The sequence below is a fragment of the Podarcis tiliguerta genome (genome assembly GCF_965153285.1).
Source record: "Podarcis tiliguerta genome assembly, chromosome: 12".
NCBI classification, from domain to species: Eukaryota; Metazoa; Chordata; class Lepidosauria; order Squamata; family Lacertidae; genus Podarcis; species Podarcis tiliguerta.
Genome location: NC_139545.1, coordinates 58,494,548 through 58,518,049, shown reverse-complemented (window position 1 = coordinate 58,518,049; position 23,502 = coordinate 58,494,548). Strand labels below are relative to the sequence as shown.

Genomic DNA, 23,502 nt, shown 5'->3' with positions numbered 1-23,502 from the left:
GGTTTGCTCCTTTCTATATATAGGGTGCCTACATCCTGCTATTTAATTAATAGTAGTTTGCATCATATATTTACACCTATCATTATTTCCTGTTATAGCAAGTTTCTGGAGACTAGATGATGAGTCTTTGTAAATGGTGTTTCTAAAGGAACTTTTTTAATTGCCAAATGCCAATGTGTTTGCATTATTAAGTTCATTATGAATAAATCATTTTAAGTTAGAGCTTAATAATTATTTCACTATTAATATACTTCTTCTTAATTGCATTTCAGTTCAACAATGACTTTGATTAAATACGTATTTTGTGATGTGCAAATGGCTTTAGATACCTGTGAGGTCCATAAATTACCATATAGCATATATTCAACACAAAAAACAGTGACCATTTGTTGTTGACAAAGGACAGCTGGACATAGAAAGGGTCCCATTACCTTCAGTAGCTGAGGGCCTCATCAAACCTCAATCCGGCCCTCTTCTGGCACAGGCAAAATGCATTGTGGGTGGGCAGCTCGTGCATGGAAAGGGGCCATTTCCCCAGCCCCCCCCCCTCAAAGTGAGCCTGAAAGACCCGACTTCTGGAGGAGAAATGCCCCTGTGAAGTGTGGAGTATGGGCTTGTCTCTGACGCCCTGTTGTCACGCAACTCGCACTTTCCTGCAAGCAGGTCAGACAGAATGCTTGGACAGCGAGCCGGTGTTTGAAACTCACATTTTGCGACACTTCATTCAAACAGCGAGCAGTTTCTGACCTCTGGGCGCAGTACTGATTTCAGATTAAAACTGCAGAGCAGAAGGAAAGGAGGACCTTTTTCTGCCCCCCAACTTCCAGCTACTCTCTGAAGAAGAGACCCTCTTAAGAATATTAGGGGGGTGGGCAGGGGAAGGACTAGACCATGTGAAAAATGAAGATAATATTTTAGCTGCGGTCTATTCCTTTTCAGCTTTGTATTCTTGTTATTAAAAAAGCGCACCTAGACATTCCGTTGTTGCTCCCACAACCTCGGTTTAAGGTGCCATTGAGATCCTAGCTTTCATTTCTCAGTTTCTAACATTGCTGGAAGCGACCTTGGAGACATTATGGGATGGACAGTTCTTTGCCTCTCTGCCTTCATCAGAGAGGAGTTTCTGGCACGGCTGAGATGCATGTGAAGGGAACCAATCTTAGAATCACATTCTAATATCTGAGCAACTAGAGAATTCATGCAGCTTGATGAACGGAAAATATTCAAATGTAGTACAAACAGTTTGTAGCAAAACCATCTTCTGTCACTGCTGTTACCACCAAATATGACATGAATATATGGCTCCCACCATATATTTCAAAATACCAGTAAACCCCAGTTCACCCATCATCCCCTAGGGTAATTTCCAAGGTTATTTTACCAACCACAATGCTTGGTAAAAAGGGGAAGTGGCCTATATATAGAGAAGGAAAATGGAAATTAAAAGATTATGAGGAAATTAAAGACCATTTTTAGAGTTGGCTGCATTACAATTACATGAGATGTATAAGGAAGATAATAAAAAAGGGTTTAGTTATACAATCTCTAGATTTCAAAAGGTGGTTATAGAAAAAGATGCGAAGAAAGCATATAGTATTCTGCTAGAATGGGAAACAAAAGATGAGGAGGTCAAATCAGTTATGATCAAATGGGCACAAGATATAGGACACAATATACAATTTGAGGATTGGGAAAAGCTGTGGAAAGTGGATTTGAAATTCACTCCACACCAGTACAAATAACAAAAATGTACAAAACCAGCTCAAATATATGTTGGAAATGTAAAGAAAAAGAAGGCACTATGTATCATATGTGGTGGGAATGTAGAGAAGATTTAAAAAATTGGGAAATGATATATAATGAATTGAAAAAAAAGTTTAAAATGACATTTGTAAAGAAATCAGAAGCATTTTTGTTAGGGATTTTAGGACGAGACCTGCCAAGAAAAACAAAGAATTTATTTATGTATGCCACAACAGCGGCAAGAGTCTTGTTAGCACAAGGATGGAAGAAGGAGGAAATCCCAACGAAAGAACAGTGGCAAGAAAAACTGATGAGTTATGCACAGTTGGCAAAGTTAACACACAAACTACGTGAGAATGACAATCGTGACTTCAAGGAAGATTGGGAACTTTTTATCAACTATTTTTTAAAGAAAACAAATTGACTTGGACTCCTTGGCAGGTTTTGAATAAACATCCACAAATTTATTAATAGAATATATGATAGATAAGGTAGAGATGTGTGCAATTTTTAACATGCAGAGAATAATATGTGCAAACAAATCAGAGAGGGGAGCTGAGGGAAGTCTTTGGTGGGGGGGAGGGAGGGATGGGGAGGGGGGATAAAAAGGGGGGAAATAATGTAATTGATTATTTGGATTGATAATTTGTTTTGTTGAAATTGTCTAATAAAAATTTATTTTTAACAAGTAAATACATGTTGATCAATCGCGTTTCTATTGTGTGCTATGACAGACTATGTAGAACTATATGCATTTCCACATAAGTAGACGACAAAGTGGAATGCTGATTTATGCAAAATTAAAGCAATTGCAGTGGAACAGAAAACACTGACTGAAAGTACAAGTGGAAATCAGGACAGACGGAGGCATTTCAGCACATCCCTACTGAGAGTGAAAATGTTCCGGTGTTTAAGTGGATCATTCTCACTAGATGCATTACAGTAAGTTGCATATTGAGTCAGACTCCTCTTCTTTCTTTCTTCTGTTTTCTTCATTAATTTCCCTTTCCACTTCCTCGCGTATTTTCCTCTTCATCTTCTCAATCACTTCTTTGTCCTCCTCTAGCATCTCTTCCGTGTAGCAAGGGGCTGCCTTGTTCTTTTGGACCAGGAGGTCGATCATCCCAAGCAGTTCGGCCACCTGCTCCTCTCTTTCCTGCCCTTCCGCCCGGTTGTTGAAAGCCAGGCATCTCCCGCCACACTGAGCGATCTGGTTCTGCAGATCCTGGTCTCCCTCCGCCAAGAACTCTTTCAAAGACCTACCTTCCAGGTCTTCCTTCCGGGTGAACAAGATGATCATGTAGTCCTTGGCTTTGCAGCTGAAGATCTTCTGGATCAACCGAGCAACGGCTTTCTCTTCTGGGCTGAAACGAGTCAGCTGAATGACTTGTATGATGACATGGGGTCCTGGGTAGATGTGCTTCACGCAGGTCTTGATTTCCTTGGCAGTTTCATCTTTTAGAACCTTTGTGTCGAAAAAGCCAGGCGTATCAACCACCACAATTCTCCTACCACCAATGACTGTGTCCTCTTTCTGACACTCTGCTGTCACTGAGGAAGGAGAGATGGCCGATGTAAACTCTTTCTTTCCCAGGATAGTGTTTCCTGTTGCGCTTTTCCCAGCTCCAGTTTTGCCGACCAGGGTGATCCTCAGTTCTACAAGAAATAGGCAAGAGATGGTGAGCAACTCTTTTGCAAGGTACTGATACCCACTGGACAGCCTCAAGCCCCCATCCCCTGAGATCCTTGGCTTGGCAGCAGGTGAGGGAGAAATGCTCCTGCTGACCCCTTTGGTATATATGTGTGTATATATATATATATATATGCTGAAGCAGGTCTGCTTTCTTTGTACATCTTTCCTTGGAAAACTGCATCCAAATGCTGTGATTTGTTTGGGTAGTGTGAATTAGTTAGTTTTGTATAATAATAATAATAATAATAATAATAATAATAATAATAATAATATTTTAAAAATTGCCTACCCTTCACCCAAGGTTCCAGGGTGGGTTACAATACTAAAGCACAATATTAAAAGCAGTTCCAAGCAACTTACAATTACAGAAACAGGGTGTGCCCTATAGACACCTCAAGCTTCAAAAGCCAGAGTAAAGAGGTCCACCTTCAGCATTCCCCAGAAGCTGCACAATGAAGGCTCCAGATGCACCTTCGGTGCCACCACAGAGAAGGCCCTGGGCTTCCACCATCCCTGAACTGTTGAGGGTGGTAGAACAACCAAGAGGACCCCTTCCACCAATTGTAGCACCAAAGAGGGTCTGCAGGGAAAGAGGGGGGGGGGTCTTTCAGGTATAAGGGCCTGTGTCATTTTGGGCTTTAAACACCAATGTGAGCACCTTGAATATCATCTGGAAACAAACCATGAATCAAGCTAATGTCTCTCCCATGGTTACACTGATTCCATCCAACACAGTCCAGGAATCTGGGAGAATGAGATCAAGGCAGTTTAAAGGTTAAAGGACTTACCTTTTCTTTTCTCAGCCATATTCAGACAAGCAGAAAGAGTCACAAGTCAATATTCAGGCTTTCTAGAGTGGAAGCAAAATGAAAAGTAGAATCAGCTAATCAGAAGCTTTGTTTATTAGGTAGAAATGTGCCCCCCTCCCAAAAAAATAAAATCTTGCCTCACAGAATTCTTTTTGCAATTTAGAGAGGGATCATCCTAAGGCGATTTGTGATTCCATGCCACCCCACTGCCTCATGCCCAGAATAAAACCCGTGGCCCCCAGATTCTCACTGACTAAAATGTCATATCTATGCAGCAATCTTCCAAGAGATGCTTTAGCTCAACCTTTGGTGAGGTCCCAGAGGAAGAGAGTTATGGACTTGGGCAGCAGCCACTAATGGCCCCTTCAGACTCCTAGCTGACATCTGAATGGAGAAGGGAGTTGGGCGGATTTGCTTCCAGGAGCGCCAACTATAGGGGGCGGAAGGGGCTTCAGTTCCCTCAATATTTCTAGGCAGGAGGTTGAGCTCCCCCAAAACTGAGGGGGCCGCCATCCCCCACCCCCCAGGTGAGCACTGGCCCGCCAAGGGGGGGGGAGGCATGGAGGGCAATGTTCACCCTTCTCTCTCAGCAACATCACGTGACACTGGGCCCCTCAATGTGGGGGGCAAGTCGGTGCCATGTTTGCTGCCTTAGTATGAGATATGTTCTCAGTATGCCTTGGAACTACGCTGCGTTCAGGAGTGTCAGGAAGGGCGGTCCTGTTGCTGGCTGGCTTTTCCCCTTTGCAAAAGAAGCTGCACAACTGTGAGCTGATCCCCCCCCCCCCCAAAACGGGGCTTCCCCCCTTTCCTCCTCTAAAAACTAGGTGCATTTTATGATCAGGTGCATCTTATGATGCTTGAAGATGAAAGAGCGAAAAAGTAAGAATGTGTTGCATTCAGTGCAGAATCCAGTTGGACCCTTGCGGCTGTCCAGCGGGTGCTGGTCAAGTGGGGCAAGTGGGGCACTGCCCCACCAAGCTCAGCCATCCTTCAGGCAGCCTCCAACTTCCCCTACTTCTTACTCTAGGGAGGGTGTGGCTGTGAACAGAGTTGCCTTTGTAGAAATCAGTAGGGAGGAGAAAGGGCGAGTTTGGTCCATCTGCAATTGGCTCTGCCTCCGCCTCCTCTTGGGCTCCCTGGCTTCCACCGGCCCAGCCCGAATGGCCACTGCTTTGGTTCACTGTCCAAAGCTCTGGGTATCATTTTGGATGTCTGAGCAGAGTGGGAAAATGCGTACCACTTTCTAATTCCTTGGTTGAACTGGGAAGGGCAGAAAGGACCATTCTCAAGGGAAGAAGCCTTGCGTGTTTCAGGCAAACAAGGGCAGGAGTTATTGCTCAAAGAGCCTTGGCAGTCTGAGGAAACTCCCTTCCTCGCCGTGGTGTGAAAACGTTGTCAGACTGTTTTTGCACAGAGAGTGTTTGCCGAAGGTCACAACTAGTGAGCATATTTGGGGATGTGGCTAGAGAGGAATATCCCATTCTCCTCCCAATGAATTCACTGAATTCTTGGATATATGTGGGTTTGTGTGAGCAGCCCTTATACCATAAGTGCTCCCATAACACAGAATCGCACCTATGCCAAGGATTTAGTGGAAAACATAGTTTTCTCCATCTGGTGTAAGCGGAAGAGAGTACAGATACATACAAGTCGAGTCCTTGTCTGCGTCCCACCTCCAAAATGCTGCTTCTCTTGGACCATATAACAAGGCAGAGACTGAAAGAAGTTGAGGGCTTCTTATCTCGAGGGAACTGAGAAAGTTCAGGAGATTAAAGTGACCCGTTTGGACGCAAGCAACAGCCCAGGCTGGGCAGTTCAGAGAAAATCTAGTATACTAATCTGCTGAAGCAAAGAAGGTGGCCAAGATTTTTACAAGAGCAGCACAAGAATGCCGGGGAGGCCTGGATCAAAAATTCCAAGGAGGAGGAGAGAGACATGGAGCCATCGCAAGATACGATTAATGTTTTGTCCATGTGGAAAGTAGCAAACAGATCAGTAATGGAGAAGGAATGCAGATCTCTGCCTCTGTTTACACTAAGTGGGATAGAAACATCTTTTGTTTATGGAGAAAGAAGAAGAGGATGAGATTCTCCAAAAGTCAGGTTTCGGCTCAAGGTCTCGTTTTTCATGCTCCTTCTCAGCATCCCTGTATCGGACACATCTCCCCCTTTGCGACCTCCTTGCGCTCCTTCATTGTGCCTCTGCATCAGTCACTATAATCCTGCCACCCGCATGGTTGCCTTGCTCAGCCTGATAATATTATAAGAGAAGAATCCGAGGTGCATCTCTCAGTGTGTCTCCTGCTTGATAAGAAACCCTAAAAATGCTACTGCAAAATTAATGCTGGTGTCAGAGTACAGTGGTACCTCAGGTTACAAACTTCATTACGGAGGTTCGTTCTTAACCCGAAACCATTCTTAACCTGAGGCGTGCTTTCACTAATGGGGCCTCCTGCTGGTGCCCTGCCACCGGCGGGTGATTTCCGTTCTCATCCTGAGGCAAAGTTCTTAACCTGAGGCACTACTTCGGAGTTAGTGGAGTTTGTAATCTGAGGTGTTTGTAACCCAACGTATTTCCCACATTTTCCTGGAGTAGGTTCCACAGAACTTAATGGGGTTTCCCACCAGAGTAAAAATCCTCACTATTACTCACAGACCCGGGTGAGAAAAAGGCTAGCTTTGCCCCCGAGAACAGACTTTTGAAGCCATTGAGTCCAACAAGTGAACAAATTCATTGGGGGAAACTGGCAGACTTCACCCCTTAGAAAGGGTGACCATGTCAGCAGATTGCAGCCGTTTTTGACAGAACCCCCCCCCCCCACACTTCAGAGTTCTTTACAAATGCACTTTAAAAGGTTCCCTATGCGAAAACCCAAACTTTTCTGGGCCACCCCCTCTTGGTCCCATAAACACATCTCCACTGCCCTCTAATCTACTGTATAAAAAAGTATTATTCAGAATAGCATTTTGCAAAACCCACTAAGCTAGGTAGTAACACAAAAACATTTTGCACGACAGCAACAATTGCACAATCATCCAAAACTATTTTGTTTAATTCATTCAACCATGCTGGTGAACTTGATTCAGTGATACCAGCTTTTCAAAGCCATTTGACCCCCAGCGTCCCCCCTGTCGCCCCCATGGCAACCCCACTGCCCCCAACCCCCAAGCACGGGGTGGTACCTCCCAGTCTGGGGGCCACTGCCTGGCCGGATTTGGCTGCAGGTTGGCAGGCTTAATTCTGTGAGGAGAGGCTCCTTCGCCTAAAAGTTTCATAAGACGGAAGGGGGAAAGAATGTTACAGCCATTTCGAGAGTCGCAATTGTAGGGGGTGGGAGGGGGGGCGGAAACAAAGCTGCGTTTTCCACATATCTAACAAGAGTCCCAAATTAAAAGGCAAACAGGAAAGACACGGAGCATCTCCAAAACAGACTGATCTGCTTCCCAAACCTGCAGACTCGGACCTTCAACTCTTGCAGCTGCCGCTCACGCCTCCCCAGCACCAAGCTGTGGGTCCGAGGGATGTGTGGGGTTCCTCTGTCTCTCGGGTGCTTCTGCAAGCCCCACAGAAGACTCAGTGGGGCGAGCAGAGTCGTCTCCGCTTGGCAATTCTCTTTTGGTGAATGAGAAACAAGTCAGAGAAACCTCCCTGCCTTCCCCAAAACGGGTCTGGGCTGCCAGCCAGAAATATTTGGTGGCACTGCAGGGTGAGGGGGGGGGCTGGATTCGTCCCTCTCTGTTTTATTCCCCTCTGAACCGAGTCCCTGATCCACACGAGAGAGAGAGAGGAGAGAGAGAGAGAGAGAGAACAACGCCCCATCAAGCGCAGCTGCTCCCCGACAACGCGGAGAAGAATGTGCGCTTCTCTTTCTGCGTTTGGGAACCCCAGACGTCGCCTTGCGCAGAGTGGGGCCCTCGCTCCGTCTCGCGCAATGTCGCCTGCACTGACTGGCAGGCGCTTCCCAGGCCCAAGTCTCTCCCCCAGCCCCACCTGGAGAGGCCGGGGGTCAAACCTCGCACCTTCTGCATGCAGTGCATCTGCTCTACCACTGAGCTGATTCTCCCTCCTGGCGAAAGACTCCCTTGCTCTGAGTTCGAGTGCGGGTGGGCTGGAGAGAACAGAGGAGGGAAGGGGGGAGATTCCATTTTGACCGGCGAGCCGAGGTCCTGATCCCTGAATTCAGTGATTTGGGAAGAGATGCCAACGAAGGATTGATTTTTCAGACCCTTTCTCTTTCCTCTGCCTCTCCTTTCTCTATCCAATTCAATGGAGAGATTTCTTTCTTGCAGGGAGAAGCTGTGTGCCGAAAAATCCCTGGTGTGGGGCAGAAGAAGTCATTTCCATTCCTGCCCCCTACTGATTTTTTCTTTTTCTTTTTGTACCAACCCCCCCCCCCCCCCCTGGCAAAAGAGACACTTGCAGCTCTAATTTTGGGATTTGTCAGTCTCCATGTCTGCAAATTTCAGGCAATTCTGGCAGGGGGAAAAAGGGAAAGGGAAATGTTCTTTTAAAAATAAACTTTAAAACCCCTAAAAGGATGTTCCTGCAGATTGTCAGGCTCAATCCACCATGGAGGGGCTCCTTTAACTGCAAATTTAACCAAAAGGAAAAGATTCATTATTATACACGCAAGCCAAAGTTTTGCTTCGAAGATCTTTCACGACTCAGATTTTCTTCAAAAAGTTTTTATGTGTTTTATGTTGAGATAACCTCAAATTAATTTTTAAAGGTTTTTGGTCCAAAATTGGGCACAGGAGAATTTTTTGAAATTTTCGATTTTCAGACGATTTAGGCTAATGCAATTTCTGTGTCAGCATAGAAAAAAACCTCCTATTTCGCTTATTTTTCAACCGATTGGGCTTGTTTTGGTATCAAAATAAAGATAACCATGTACTTGTTGTGTTGTAAAAATAAGGAGGGTTTTTTGTGGTTATAAAATAAATTGATTTTGAAGTAATTTTTTTACAAAACAAATTATTGCTTTTTTGGACAGGTTTAGTGTCTCTTTGAGCCTGAAATAACTCTCACATTCATGAGAATAGTTAAAATTGTGCCTTCTTATGTTACAATGTCATCTGATACATTTTAAAAATTAAGTTTTATTGATTATTTAATAAAAACAAAATGCGTCTCAGAGCCCTTGTTCATTTTATTGTGTAAAACACTTCTGCAAGAAATTGCATTAGCCTAAATTGCATGAAAATTGAAATTTTCAAAAAATTCTCGCGCACCCAATTTTGGACCAAAAAAACTTTAAAAATTAAATTTAGGTTATCTCATAATTATTTTTTTTGAAGAAAATCTGAGTCGTGAGAGCACGGTCGAGTATTAAAATCAGGTTAAACAAAACAGACCTTGAGCATCTCTGAGGCAGGTTGAGATACAGAAGACTTAAAGTCAAACCTTGTGGCGGCTGCTGCTCCCTGCTCCCGAATACCAACCTGTGGTCCGTCTGAGGTGTGGGTCTCCCTCCGTGTGGGTCTCCTGCTGCTGCTGCTCTTGGGTGCTTCTCCAAGAACTGCAGAAGACCAAAAGCAGCTCCTCTGAAATTATCCTCCCAGAGGGCAGTTTTGTCCTCTCCTGTAGCCAATAGAAACAGAAATGCAATTCCGGGAAGCTGTTTTGGCTTCTCAGAACATGATCTGGCTGCTAGCCAAGAAATGCTTTTTTGGTGGGGGGACGGAGAGCTCATGCCTGCCATCTCCATTTTATTCAGCTCAGAACAGAGTCAGCCATCGACAGAGAGGGAGAGAAGAAACTGCAGAGCAGAGGGACCATCGAACACGAGAGTCTTCTTCAAGCTCCAGAGGCGTCACAAAGAAGGTACTGTTTCCTTTCTTGTCTTAGGAACATCCGAAGCTCCCTTTGCAAGGAGACGCCACCTTGGTCCTTCTGGCTCAGCAATGGTTATCTGCCCCCCCCCCCCCCCGGAGATGCCAGCGGTTGAACCCAAGAAAATCTCTATGCAAACCAGAGGCTCAGCTGCTGAGCTGTGCCCCCTGCCCCAATTCACATGGAGGCTGTTTTGTACTGAACCAGACTGACTGGTCCATTTAGATTAGTATTGTCCACACTGACAGACAGTGGCTTCTCCAGGGCTTCTGAGTGGGGAGGTTTCGGGGGGGGGGGGGCTGAAATGGTGACATGCAGCCACCTCCCCACTGAAAAACAGCTGTCTCTAAGAGATGGTCATCTCTGGAGGGTATTTTCATCAGGACTAGGCCCCAAGGAGCCCACAGACCATCATCCTGAGTGGCTGCAGCTGTTCAGGGCCCTCCCCAAACCAGCCCACCTGCCTGGGAGCTGAGGAAGGGAGGATATCAGGCCAGGCTGCCAGGGACCCCCAAGGCAGAAACAGAAGCAGGTAAGGGGGGGCGGAGATGCAGCTCTGGCTGGAGGAAGGGAATATCCGGGTGCTTTCCCCCCAAATGCAGAGGGTGGGAAGATTCTTGAAGAGATTGTGAAGGACAAAGTGTTAGGCATGTTTGTTTATTAATGCTTATACACTTGTTGGTGATAAAAACCACACACCCTCAAAGCTGTTTCCAAAAAGATAGAACAATGAAATTATCAACAGGAAAAATTAGCAAACCTAATTTAGGACCAATGCATATAAAAAGTCATCAACTGCCTCCCTAGTAATTGAATCCTAAATCTGCAGGGGCAGAATATGGTGCTTTGAGGTTTTTTCAGGGTTGTGTTTCCATCATAAGTTTCCTCTGGTAATGGAGAGGAGTTTGGGCAAAGCAGGAGCTAATGAACTTCATTTTCTGGTTCTCTTCCGGCTCAGCAATCTGCCTGGACAATGGATGAATGGAGAGTGGAAGTTAGAGGTAAGTCTCTCCCTTCTCCTGACCCTCCTCTGAAAGAACCACGTGAAGGGAATGGGGAAGGTTGGACCATTTGTGGGCCACAGTTGGAAGGATGAGGTGACCCCAGGTGCTATGGGGGATTGTTGCAGTGTATGGACCCTGGATGGTGGCAATTTGGGGGTGAATTCCCAGGCAACAATTCTGTGGGAATGTTGTGGATACTAGGAGAGGATATAGTGATTAAATATTATCTTTCCTCACTCACGCTAGTGAGCTAGTAGCAGAGCACATTCCCTTGCAAATTGCAGGAAGTGAGTTGATGGATCCGTCAGAACCATTTGAGTTATGCAATCCAGTCTGGCTTGTCCAGATTGGATTGTTCCTGGTAAACACCCTTTGTTCCCTCTTAAGAACAATAATGACACAACAGTCTTCTTTTAGAAGGTAATGATAAGATTTACTCACATTCAGTTCACAGTATGATCCTGAAGGCAGGCTTTTGCTTTTAGTTACCGGGAAAGGTGAGGGTTCATCCTCTAGTGAGGGATGAGCCCATGTGCTGCTGACTGAGGGCCAGCAGACAGCAAAAGGGCATCAAGATGGAACAGGGTGAAAGAGCAAAAGGAAAAAAGGGAAGATGGCTGCATGACCAGCCCTTTTATGGGGTCTCCCAGGGTCACGCCCATCTACCTGGTCACATGCAAGGGGAGGATCCTCCAGATCTGGTGTGACAGGAAGTCCTCCTGGCTGGAGCAACATCCTCTGTGTGTCTACTCTAGGCAACCAAGAAATGTTGATTTGACTGCCTTTGTGATGTTACATCCCACAAGGTCGGTCCTGGATGCCTAGACATCTTCCTAATTCCTTTCCAGAGACTACTAAGGCACAGGAGAGCATAACCAAAAATCTCAATGAAGATCTACGGATTGTTCTTGTTGGGAAGACGGGAGGAGGGAGAAGTGCCACAGGAAACACCATTTTGGGCGAAAAGAAGTTCGAGTCCAAAGCTTCACTGAAGCCAGTGACCCAGACTTGCAGCAGAGAGGTCCGAGCAGAGAGGTGGAAGGGGAAAAAAGTAGTCGTCATTGACACTCCAGCCATTTTTGATGCTCGTCTTCAAACAGAGCATGATATTCCGGAAGTCCAGAAGTGCCTCTCTCTCTGTGAGCCAGGTCCCCACGCCCTGGTGTTTGTGACGCAGGCCGGTCGTTTCACCAAGGAAGACGCTGTGGCCGCCAAGAGGGTGGAGGAGGTCTTTGGCCCAGAGGCCACAAAGTACATGATCGTCTTGTTCACCCGCAAAGAAGACCTAGAGACAGAAAGCCTAGAGGAGTACATAGGGCTGTCTGGAAACAGAGCCCTGCAGGATTTGGTGAGGAAATGCCAGGACCGTTGCTGCGCTTTCAACAACAGAGCAACAAGAGATGAGCAGGAGCTGCAAGTGAAGGAGCTGCTGGTGAAAATCGAGCAGATGATGATGGACAACCAGAACAAGCCTTTCCTTCAGCAGTTTCCAAGAGGACCTACAAGAAGCGCAGCTGAAATGAAACCAGAGGAAGAAGCAATGGACACCGACAAGGGAGGACCAAGTGTATTCCCTGAAGGTAGAGTCAAATTATGATTCTGAAGCAGTTAGAGACCTCCCTGGGTTGAGGTTCCCAAGGTACCGCTTCCTTAAAGAGACCCACCAAATACCTGTGTTTCTTCTTTGTTCAAGTAAGAGCTCAAAGGAGAGCAGAATCCTGCACCTAGAAGGGGGTGGCTCTGTAACTTGCAAACATTTTGCAAATTATGGAAATGGGTGCAAGAGTTTGCTTGCTTTATGCAATTCAGCACATGAGACCTATGCAGGCATTTGATTCTTTTTTTTTGAAAAAATAATATTTTATTAAGATTTTCACAAAAAAGAAAAAGAAAAATACAAAACTGATTAAAAAAACCCATTAAAAACAATTCAATTTTTCATAATATATCTTGCATTTGCTTATTTCCCGGACCTCCCCACATCTCCCCTCTTTGTATTCCAATTCAAATTGTTTATTCAGCAAATCCTTTCCCTCTACCTTATCCTTATCTTGGTCTTAATATATTATGCCTTTAAGTTGTCACCTGTTAACTTTCCATTTTTACATATTCCTTCATCCCGTTGTTACTAAAAACCCCTTAATCTCAATCCATCGTCATTCTAGCATTCATTGATTTTACAATATTTCTGTAGATAGTCTTTAAATTTCTTCCAATCTTCTTCCACCATCTCTTCTCCCTGGTTTCGGATTCTGCCGGTCATTTCCGCCAATTCCATATAGTCCATTACCTTCATCTGCCATTCTTCCAAAGTGGGTAGTTCTTGTGTCTTCCAATACTTTGCGATGAGTATTCTTGCTGCTGTTGTAGCATACATAAAGAAAATTCTATCCTTCTTTAACACCAATTGGCCGACCATGCCCAGGAGAAAGGCCCCTGGTTTCTTCTGGAAGGTATATTTAAATACCTTTTTCATTTCATTATAGATCATCTCCCAGAACGCCTTAATTTTTGGGCACGTCCACCAAAGGTGAAAGAATGTACCTTCAGTTCCTTTACATTTCCAACATTTGTTATCGGGCAAATGATATATTTTAGCTAGCTTGACTGGTGTCATGTACCACCTGTATATCATTTTCATAATATCCTCTCTTAAGGCATTACATGCCGTAAACTTCATACCTGTGGTCCATAACTGTTCCCAGTCAGCCATCATAATGTTATGTCCAACATCTTGTGCCCATTTAATCATAGCAGATTTTACCATTTCATCCTGAGTATTCCATTTCAACAGCAAGTTATACATTTTTGACAAGATCTTAGTTTTGGGTTCTAGCAATTCCGTTTCCAATTTTGATTTTTCCACCTGGAAGCCGATTTTCTTTTCCAATTTGTATGCCTCCATTATTTGATAATAATGAAGCCAGTCTCGCACTTTGTTTTTTAATTTTTCAAAACTCTGCAATTTCCCTCTTGTTCCAAAATTTCCCAATATTTCGGCCATTTGGCCTCCATATTGAGCTTTTTCACAGCCTTCGCTTCCATCGGTGACAACCAGCTTGGGGTTTTATTTTCAAGTAGGTCTTTATATCTTATCCAGACATTAAACAATGCTTTCCTGACAATATGGTTTTTAAATGCTTTGTGCACTTTGACCTTTTCATACCGCAAATATGCATGCCATCCGAATGCGTTGTTAAAACCTTCTAAATCCAAAATGTCTGTGTTTTCAAGAAGCAGCCATTCTTTCAACCAGCAGAAAGCTGCTGATTCATAATAAAGTTTAAGGTCTGGCAGGGCAAATCCACCTCTTTCCTTTGCATCTGTTAGTATTTTAAATTTTATTCTTGGCTTCTTGCCCTGCCAGACAAATCTAGATATGTCTCTCTGCCACTTCTTGAAACAATCCATTTTGTCAATAACTTGCAATGTTTGAAATAAAAACAACATTCTAGGCAATACATTCATTTTTATCACAGCAATACGGCCTAGCAGTGAAAGCTTCAAATTTGACCAAATTTCTAAATCTTTCTTCACCTCCGTCCAACATTTTTCATAGTTATCTTTAAATAAATTCCCATTTTTAGCTGTCATATTAATCCCCAAGTATTTCACTTTCTTAACCACTGTCAAACCTGTCTCATTCTGAAACCTCTCTCTCTCATTTCCTGTTAATTTTTCCCCCAAAACCTTGTTTTTAACTTATTCAGTTTAAATCCTGCAACTTGACCAAATTCCTGAATCAGTTCTAAAACTCTTTTTGTACTAGATTCTGGCTCCTGTAAAGTCAAAACTAGGTCATGCGCAAATGCTCTTAATTTATATTGTTTGGCTCCGACCTGTATCCCTTTAACCAATTGGTCCCTTCTAATCATGTTCAAAAGGACCTCCAGGACCGATATAAAAAGCAATGGGGAGATTGGGCAACCTTGTCGTGTTCCTTTTTCTATCCTGAATTCCTCTGTCACAACATTACTAACAATTAATTTGGCCTTTTGTTCAGAGTAAATTGCACCTATACCATTTTCAAACCCTTGTCCTACCCCCATCCCGTGGAGATTCTTCTTCATAAAATTCCAAGAAATATTGTCAAAGGCTTTCTCCGCGTCCACAAAAATCAAAACTGCCTTTGTGTTAATATTTTCTTGTAACAGTTCCAGAATATCAATTATGTTTCTCATATTGTCACATAAGTGTCTACCCGGGAGAAAGCCTGCTTAGTCTTTGTGAATCTCCTCTACTAAAACTTTCTTTAATCTTCTAGCCAAAATGTCTGCAAAGATTTTGTAATCCACATTTAGTAATGATATAGGGCGGTAGTTCTTAAGTTGCGTCTTTTCAGTCTCTGTTTTTGGTATAAGTGTGATATACGCTTCCTTCCACGACTCTGGTGCCTTTCTCCCTTCCAGTATTTCATTACAGACTTCCTTCAAAGGTTGTATCAACCATTCTTTCAATGATTTGTAGTATCTAGAAGTCAGTCCATCCGGCCCTGGAGATTTACCCAATTGCATGTTCTGTTGTTTTTTTTAAAATAATATTTATTGAGATTTTCCAATAGCATAACACCAAAACAAAACATATCCACAAAAACAAAAATAAAAAAGGAGAGACATTAAATATCGAAAAAAGATAGAATAAAAAAAGTAGAGAAAGAGAAAAAAAGAAAAAGATACCCCACAGAAAAAGGAAAAACCCTCTTCCCCATCCCCCAACACCAAAATCCCAAAAAAAAGACAAAACACAAAAATACCGTACAACACAAAATCTCTCATTCCCTTTTTTCCCTTAACTTATTTCCATGACTTCCCCCCACCTCCCTCTTTGTATGCCAAATTTTTAATCTGATCGGCAAATTCCATCCCACTTTTAATGCTTTTTCATTCATTTAACTTTACCCTTTTTAAAGAAAACAATAATAATAATAAAAAAGAGAAAACTTCTAAACTTAAACCTTGTGATTATATACCCTTATATCCTAATTTTCATCTTCCTTAATTTATTCCCTGGAACCAATTAAATTCCTTCCGTCATCCCCTCAAAATGCTTATTAGAACCATATTTTGCCAAATTTTCTTTAAAAATCTTATTTAAAAGTCTCCAATTCCCCCCCCCATCTCTTCCCCCCCGGTCTCGGGTACTGCCAGTCCTTTTTACAAATCTTTAAAGTCCTTCCAATCCCTGGATTCAATCCATCAGCCAGGTTGTCTTATGTCCGAGGCCTTCAAATCATCTTTTTGACCTGTTTGCAAATTCTTTTTCGAGCCTAAAATTATGTCCCAGGCCACATTCCCGTCAACATCTCCTTTAACCTTTTTGAGCAAGCTTGCCCAAACTCTGTGATTCCTCTTGTAAGTTAAAGAATTGTCCAAAGCTTGCTCCACACTTTCTTTAGAGTTGCTAGTTTTCAATTCCTCCAACTTTCTCAGAGTGCCAGTTTCCAAAATATATCTTATCAAATCTGTATCTTTTAGTCCATCCATGGCACTCCTTTTCCAAATCTGTCCTTTGAACTCTTTACTCTCATAGTCCACTTTTTGTCCATCGACTTGAGGCTCTATTTCTGTATTTTCCACCAGAGATTCCTCTTGCAAAGACAAATCCTGTTCTGTTTGATCCATATTCTTCTCAGTTATCCTTCCTTGTTGGAATTCCAGTCCTTGAGCCGAGTCTACTAATTTTTTTCCTTCTTGTGCCAGGCTGTGTAAATTTTCCTTCAGATCAAAGATGCCAAATTCCAGAATAGACAGGTTTTTTTGAAATTGCTCAAACAGAGCTGTTATTTTTCCCTCCATGTTCCCAAGTCTATTCTTTCAGTATTATCTTACTGTCAAGGTCAGATGCTTGTGTTTAGTCTGTAAAGTTGCAGCCTGTGTGAAAGTTTCTATCCAAAAGTGTAACAAATATAACAATCCAATATATGTTTCTGTAACTTTCCACAGCCAACTGGTTACAGTTTCCTCTAGTTATTTTTATCCTTTTTTCCTTTCCACCCAACAATAGGCAAAAGATTCAGTTCTCTCTTAATCCATTTCTTCTTAATGATTATTTCTTATTATAAAGATTCTTTTTCTCGTTTTGGCAACCCGGTCCCGGGCTCGAGATGAAGGAAAGTAAGATCAAAGTATACTGCTTTGCAGGGCTATAAACTGTAGAGACAATCTCCCCCTCTTCCCTGCTTCTGAGGGGGGTTTAAAGAGCTTAGGTGACAGATTTGTATTCCTTAGAAAATACCTTTTAGAGGCTCCAGTTCTCACGCTTTTGCCTTGGTCTTCCTACAAAGTGGAAGGTGGGCTTCCTGTTTTAGCCTTCCACCTGGTGCCGAATTTCAATAATTTGCGATCCGATCCATTTACTTACAAGAAGTTCTTTTAGTCCAAATGTCAACAGGAAAGGTTAGCGCTTCCCGACAGCAGCTGTGCGGCTTCACTCCCCGAAAACAGCGGTCGATCCAAAGTGCCGCGCCGCTCACCCCACTTCGCTCCGGAGCCCGTAACCGGGTCTCCCCGCGAGTAAGGGAGGCGCTACTGGCACAAGCCGGATCCCATGTCCACGGTCTTCCTCCGACCGTGGTTTTTAGCGGGTCTCCGCCTCGCCGTAGGCAGTCAGACCCTTCTTTTCGGAGAGCAGATTCCTCCGAGACGGAGGAAATCCGCCATTGCCGGGCGCGCCAACCCGGAAGCCCCCCCCCAATTGCATGTTCTGGATGGCACTTTCTACCTCTTGTTCAGTTATTTTGTAGTTCAACCTTAGTTTATTTTCTTGAGAGATTCTTTGTAGTCCATTTATTTTCAAAAATCGATCTATATCAGCCTCTTTCTGTGGCCGTTGTGTGTATAGTTGTTTAAAATACCTCTGGAAACAATTTCTAATCTCGGCTGGGTTCTGTATAGTCTTTCCTTCAACCTCTAAATTAATAATGGTATTTAATTCTTGTCTTTTTCTCATTTGCCAAGCTAACAATTTCCCACACTTGTTTGCCGATTCAAATGTCTTTTGTCCCATTTGTCTAATTTTCCATTCTATCTCTTGATTCATCATTTGCATATATTGTACTTGGTATAACTTTATTTCTCTCAGAATTTCCTGTGACTTTGGTTTTGCTCTCAATCTCTTCTCACTTAGCTTTATCTTCTCCAAAAAATTTCTTTCTTTTCATGTTGAGCTCTCTTCTTTAATGTATTTTGTTGTATCAAGAACCCTCTCATAACAGCTTTGCTTGCGTCCCAGATTACTCTTTTTTCAACTGTAGTGTTCATATTTATCTCAAAATATTCTCTCAAAGTTTTTTGGGCCTTCTTAGTCACTTCTTCATCTCTAAACAAAGTGTCATTCATCCTCCATCTAAAGGAGCCAATTGGTGTTAAGTTCATCTCCATCTTCACAGCGTTATGGTCGGAGCAAGTTTTGGGGCACTTTTCTTGTCTTTGGTGCCATACCTCTAGTTATCCATATTTGGTCAATTCTTGTCCATGTCATTTTGGCTTCAGAAAAGAAGGTTCCCTCTCTCTCCAATGGGTTCTTCGTTCTCCAAATATCCACTAAGTCCAAATTATCTGTCATTTCAAAAAAGGTTTTCAGAAGTCTGCCATCTTTAGTAACTACCTGTCTCTGTGCCTTATCCATGTTTGTAGATACCACTCCGTTCATGTCCCCCATCAAAATCACATTATAGTCCAAATAGTCTGTCAGTGTCTCATGCAACTTCTTAAAAAATTCAGACTTCCCCTCATTTGGTGCATATACACCTACTATTAAAAACTTCTCTCCGTGAATGTGAATTTCAATTGCCACAAATCTTCCTTGGTCATCTTTAAAAATAAATTTCGGTGATAGGCTCTCCTTTGCATAAATCACTACTCCTCTTTTTTTTAACTCAAGTTCAGGCACGGCCCTGATCCTCAGGTTTGTTTGTTTCTCCTTCAGTTCAGTCATAGACAACATTGATCTATGGTCTTCCAATTGTCTATGTATCGGTGGTATTTTCTCCTCTGCGGCCACTGCTATCTCTTTCGCTTCCTCCGCCGTCTTTCGGGTCGTGGTAGATTCCTGTAATAATTTCTGTATGGTCTCATATATTAGTTATTGATACTTGTAGTGTTTTGGTCAATTTTAGATGATGCTTCCGCAACTCGCTTATTTGTTTCAGCTACTTCTGCAGTCAAATTATTCAAAGATTCCAGGATTTTAGCTAATCCCGCAGCTAAAACGTCTTCAGTTGACATACCTTTTGATTTAAGTTGTGCAGGAGCACCCCCTGATGGGCCAGATGCTGAGGCTCTTCTCTACTGTTCAATGTCTGTGCGAAAAGATCTACCAGACCTCGTTGTTTTTTCTTGAAGCAATTCTGTCTTTTCTTTCCCATCTGCCATACCACTCTAGATAAAACTCAAGGTCGAACCCACGGCTGAGGTATGTTTTGCAATGGAAAATTCCCCTAGCCCAGTTATTTTTGTAACAGTTTCCAGCATCCACTAGGGGGACACAGTATCAATCAACTTGTTACTTTAATAAAAATGTCCTTTTTTTGTTGTCCCCCTTTCTCCAAATGGACGATAGTATCAATTTTCCCTTAGTCCCAGTTACTTTAATACCAGAAGAGACCCGCCAGAAACACTGTATCTCTCTTTGCAGATTTAGCTGTCAAAAGAGTACTTTAGCCCTTTTCGCAATACGGCATGCTATTGTCCATTGGCAGCCCGTTCCCAGGTTTTTAAGCGGTGGATTTTAAAACTTTATCTTCTTTTCTGCAGGAGATGTATCATTCCAACCTTTCCCCCCCTCCTCTCCTGCTACCAGGAGGGGAGATCTCTTATTTGACGTTAGGATTTTAGTCCTTTTCAAACGTCTTTCAAGATTTTAGCTCAAAGTCTCTTTGCTTTGATCTATTTACAAAAAGCGGAAGGCGGTTTAAGCCTTACCGCTTCGGTTCCAAATTAGTCCCTTTTTTCTTCTTCTTTATTTCCAATTTTTTCCCCTACTCACGGATAGTTGCTTTAAGTCCAAATTGTCACAGGAAAAAGTCAGCGCTCTCCGATAACAGCTGTGCGGCTTCGCTCCGAAGAAGAAGCAGTCGACTCACAGCACCGCGCCACACTCCCTGCTTCGCTCCGGAGCCCGTAACTGGGTTCCTTTGCCAATTGGCGGGCACCTTTTGCGCCCCCCCCGAGTCCCACGTTCGCAAGCTTCACCCGCCTGCGATTTAAGGGGTCCCCGCTTCACCGCAGCGGTGCAGACCCGATTTCTTCGGAGCTCGTCCCTCCGGAGATCAGAGGGAGTCCGCCATTACCGATGGCGCCAACCCGGAAGTCCCCTATGCAGGCATTTGATTCACACATGCAAACCACGTGCCCAGCAACCCAATGGTTGGAAATTCTGGGTCATTGGGGCTCCTGGTTTTGGGGTGGCTTCTAATTGTGTTCGGCTGAATGTGCTTAGAATCCCCTTCAGACCCTCTCCCAAAATGTCCAGAGTGGAGTCAGTGCTAGCCAGGACATAGGCAGATGGACATCTGTGTTCTTCCTCCTGGCTACATATGGGAGAATCTCTTAAGTTTTGACTTCTCTCTCCTTCTCACTTTCCCCAATTATTAAGCACAGCTCTCCACATTTCAGCATATACTCTAGTATATGCATTTTAGTACACCCTACTTGGCTGGAAAACTGCACTAATAAATTCAGAGAAATGTGGATTTCAATGGATGGTTGTTTTGGCTTGAATATTGTTTCAGAAAGTTTGAATTGGATCACCAGGGAAAGAGACTCCACAACCATGTCCACACTACTGGGAAGGCCTGGCCACACCACGTCACTGGGGCACCCTGAGCCTCCCCAACCAACAGGACAGGAAGAAAGGAACCCCCTGCCAATCCCAGGAGGATCTGGGGCGACCGATGGAGGGAGAAGTGCTCCAAGGAACCCCTTGGCCCCAGGTCAGTTTGGCCTTGAGAGCCATGGATAACACCTTAAATGGGGACCAGAAAGATTCAGACAGGCCTGAATGTTGTTTCAGTTGACACCGAGAGATTATCCACACTTACATTTTACCCACCACATTCCAGGCACACATCCATGATTTGAAACTCTGTGTCTGAGAATGTTCATTTATTTGTTTGTTTGTTGCCGTGAGGTTTCCCCACAACAACTGACTGTCTAAAGCTGAATCAAAGCAAATGTCATAAAATCATAGAATTGGAAGGGAGCCCCATCACCATCTAGTCCAACCCTCGGCAATGCAGGAATCTCAGCTCAAGCATCCATGACAGACAGCATCCAACCTCTGCTTAAAAACCTCCAAGGATGGAGAGTCCCTCACCTCCCAAGGGAGACCATTCCACTGTCAAGCATCTCTTGCCCTCAGAAAGTTCTTCCTGCTGTTTAGTTGGAATCTCCTTCCTTGCAACTGGTAATGTCAATTCAGGTTTCCCAAGGATTGACATTTGCTCTGATTCAGCTGTAAAGAGCAGGTTTTCTTGGGGAAACCAAGACCAGGTCATTGGACACAGAGCCTGAGGACTGTGCCTGGGAAGCATGGAGGAAAGGGACGGGTGATTAATATGAACATTCCTTATTCCTTCCCAACAGAGCCTGGGAACCTGAGTCGATCCCACAAGGATTCCGAACTGCGGGTTGTTCTTGTCGGGAAGACAGGAGGAGGGAGAAGTGCCACAGGAAACTCCCTTCTGGGGGAGAAGAAGACCTTTGAGTCCAAACTCTCCCCGAAGCCAGTGACCGAGACATGCAGCAGAGAGGTCCGAGCAGAGAAGTGGAAGGGGAAAGAAGTGGTCGTCATTGACACTCCAGCCATTTTTGATGCTCATCCTCAAACAGAGCATGATATTCTGGAAGTCCAGAAGTGCCTCTCTCTCTGTGAGCCAGGTCCCCACGCCCTGGTGTTTGTGACGCAGGCCGGTCGTTTCACCAAGGAAGACGCTGTGGCCGCCAAGAGGGTGGAGGAGGTCTTTGGCCCAGAGGCCACAAAGTACATGATTGTCTTGTTCACTCGCAAAGAAGACCTAGAGACAGAAAGCCTAGAGGAGTACATAGAGCTGTCTGGAAACCGACCTCTTCAGGATTTGGTGAGAAAATGCAAGGGCCGTTGCTGCGCTTTCAACAACAGAGGGACGGGAGAGGAAAGGGCCAGCCAGGCGGAAGAGCTGCTGTCTCTGATTGAGAAGGTGGTTCAGGAGAACAGGGACCAGCCGTATCTCAAGCCGCGTCCGATGGAGATGTCACTGAGGTCAGATGGAAGGAATCCTGGGGAGACTTCAAAGCAAACAGCAGCAGGGGAACCAGTGGAGGATGAAATGAATGCTGGAGAAATCCCCAAAGGGCAGCAGCAGAAGAAATCGAAACATTGGGTGGTGGAGGTAGGGTGCAAAGAATAAGAATTGGGCCCCTTTCTTTTCAAATTGCTGATGACTTAAATGGTAGCCAAATTCAAACTTGGAAAAGGAGGATGGAACAGGGCTGTTTTCAGTTGCTCCAGAGGGTAAGAGCTGAACAAGCAGCTCGAAAGAACAAGGAAAAGGGATTTAGACCAAACATTAGGAAGAACTTTATGGTCCTGGGGAAGAATTTATTAATTTAATGCATTTATATCCCATCTTTATATCCGTGGGACTCAAGGTGGCAGAAGTGGTTCTCCCCCCCCCCTTTATTTAATCTCCACAAGAATGCTATTTCTATTTCTATTAGAGGTTTTTAAGCAGAGGCTAGGGGGCTCCCTATTGAGAGGCTGCAGAAGGGTTGGGCTAGATGACGTTTGAGGTCCTTCCCATGAGCTTAAGGGGGTGGGGTTAAACTCTTGCTTATTTGAGAACTCCCCCCCCCTTCTCCCCCTCGACATCTTTTCCCCTTTCTCTTGACTCCACACCAATCACTTACCCCGGGTTTGTTTCCAACAGGCATGTAGTTCTGCCATGGGGTCCTTTTGTTCCCGCTTTGCCCTAAGATCCGGAGGAGCTTCCAAAGAAGGCAAAAAAGGAGCAGGAAGATCTCATCCTCCAATGTAAACGGAAGCAGTATCATCAATAAACACAGCAGGATAATTTGCGTTCTCTCATCATTATTGCACGTCCTCCGTGTGGCACTATTTCACGACCTTCATCCCCCTTCCCTTCACAACCTCCTTAAGCCTAAAGTGGGTTTCACATTTTGGATCCAGGGAATTCTGTGGCTTATCCACACTTCCCCTTGTTTTGCTGCCTCTCCACAGGAAACCCTCTCCTTGGCACTCAGTTGGAGCAAATGTCAAGCGTCTTTCCCAGGAATTGATGTTTGCTCTGATTTAGAGCAGAAGAGGGGTGTTCCGTCGGAGAGGAGTGTGAAAAGGGGGGAACTGCTCAGACAGGTGTTTTCTAGGGACGGGAAGAGTGGACAAGTCAGTGTGCAGTAAATAAATCAAGAATCCTATTTTA

The 23,502-nt window shown here is 44.1% G+C and overlaps 3 protein-coding genes and 1 long non-coding RNA gene across 16 annotated transcripts in view; 2 read left to right on the top strand and 2 right to left on the bottom strand.

Moving 5' to 3' along the window:
• Positions 1-23,502, bottom strand: part of LOC310660977 (uncharacterized protein) — a 776,342-nt gene that overhangs the window by 230,752 nt on the left and 522,088 nt on the right. The gene's annotated exons all lie outside the window — the stretch shown is intronic.
• The window catches only part of LOC310661158, a 142,919-nt gene that overhangs the window by 106,951 nt on the left and 12,466 nt on the right, over positions 1-23,502 (top strand). The gene's annotated exons all lie outside the window — the stretch shown is intronic.
• LOC310661044 (GTPase IMAP family member 4-like) overlaps positions 2,186-23,502 on the bottom strand; it is a 195,147-nt gene continuing 173,830 nt past the window's right edge. For 3 of the 8 annotated variants that reach the window (XM_083406790.1, XM_083406786.1, XM_083406791.1), the window contains 2 exons: positions 4,225-4,286; positions 2,186-3,399 (listed from right to left, as the gene is read on the bottom strand). In XM_083406790.1, coding sequence (XP_083262916.1) covers positions 2,681-3,399; positions 4,225-4,243 — 738 coding nt within the window. In that variant the 5' untranslated portion in view covers positions 4,244-4,286 and the 3' untranslated portion in view covers positions 2,186-2,680. Of the gene's footprint in view, positions 3,400-4,224; positions 4,862-7,697; positions 7,959-8,238; positions 8,352-9,689; positions 9,785-23,502 lie in introns of those variants that run through there. The other 5 variants (XM_083406784.1, XM_083406787.1, XM_083406788.1 and 2 more) reach the window with 5 other exon arrangements.
• LOC310660890 (GTPase IMAP family member 8-like) lies at positions 9,825-23,133 on the top strand. Of its 5 annotated transcripts, none has more exons than XM_083406370.1 (6): positions 9,825-10,071; positions 11,039-11,081; positions 11,933-12,664; positions 20,815-21,015; positions 21,962-22,443; positions 22,990-23,133. In XM_083406370.1, exons 1-6 carry the CDS (start codon positions 9,850-9,852, stop codon positions 23,095-23,097), a joined length of 1,788 nt encoding a protein of 595 aa, XP_083262496.1. In that variant the 5' UTR covers positions 9,825-9,849; the 3' UTR covers positions 23,098-23,133. The 5 variants fall into 5 exon arrangements, with proteins under 5 accessions (XP_083262496.1, XP_083262492.1, XP_083262494.1 ...); XM_083406366.1 differs by having other exon boundaries at positions 21,668-22,443; XM_083406368.1 differs by lacking the exon at positions 20,815-21,015 and having other exon boundaries at positions 21,668-22,443.

Coding starts and splice junctions, on each gene's coding strand:
- LOC310660890 (XM_083406366.1), top strand. CDS start 9,850: ATGCAATTCCGGGAAGCTGTTTTGGCTTCTCAGAACATGATCTGGCTG. Junction 12,665..20,814: donor ACCAAGTGTATTCCCTGAAG/GTAGAGTCAAAT, acceptor ATATTGTTTCAG/AAAGTTTGAATTGGATCACC. Junction 21,016..21,667: donor AAGGAACCCCTTGGCCCCAG/GTCAGTTTGGCC, acceptor CCTTCCCAACAG/AGCCTGGGAACCTGAGTCGA.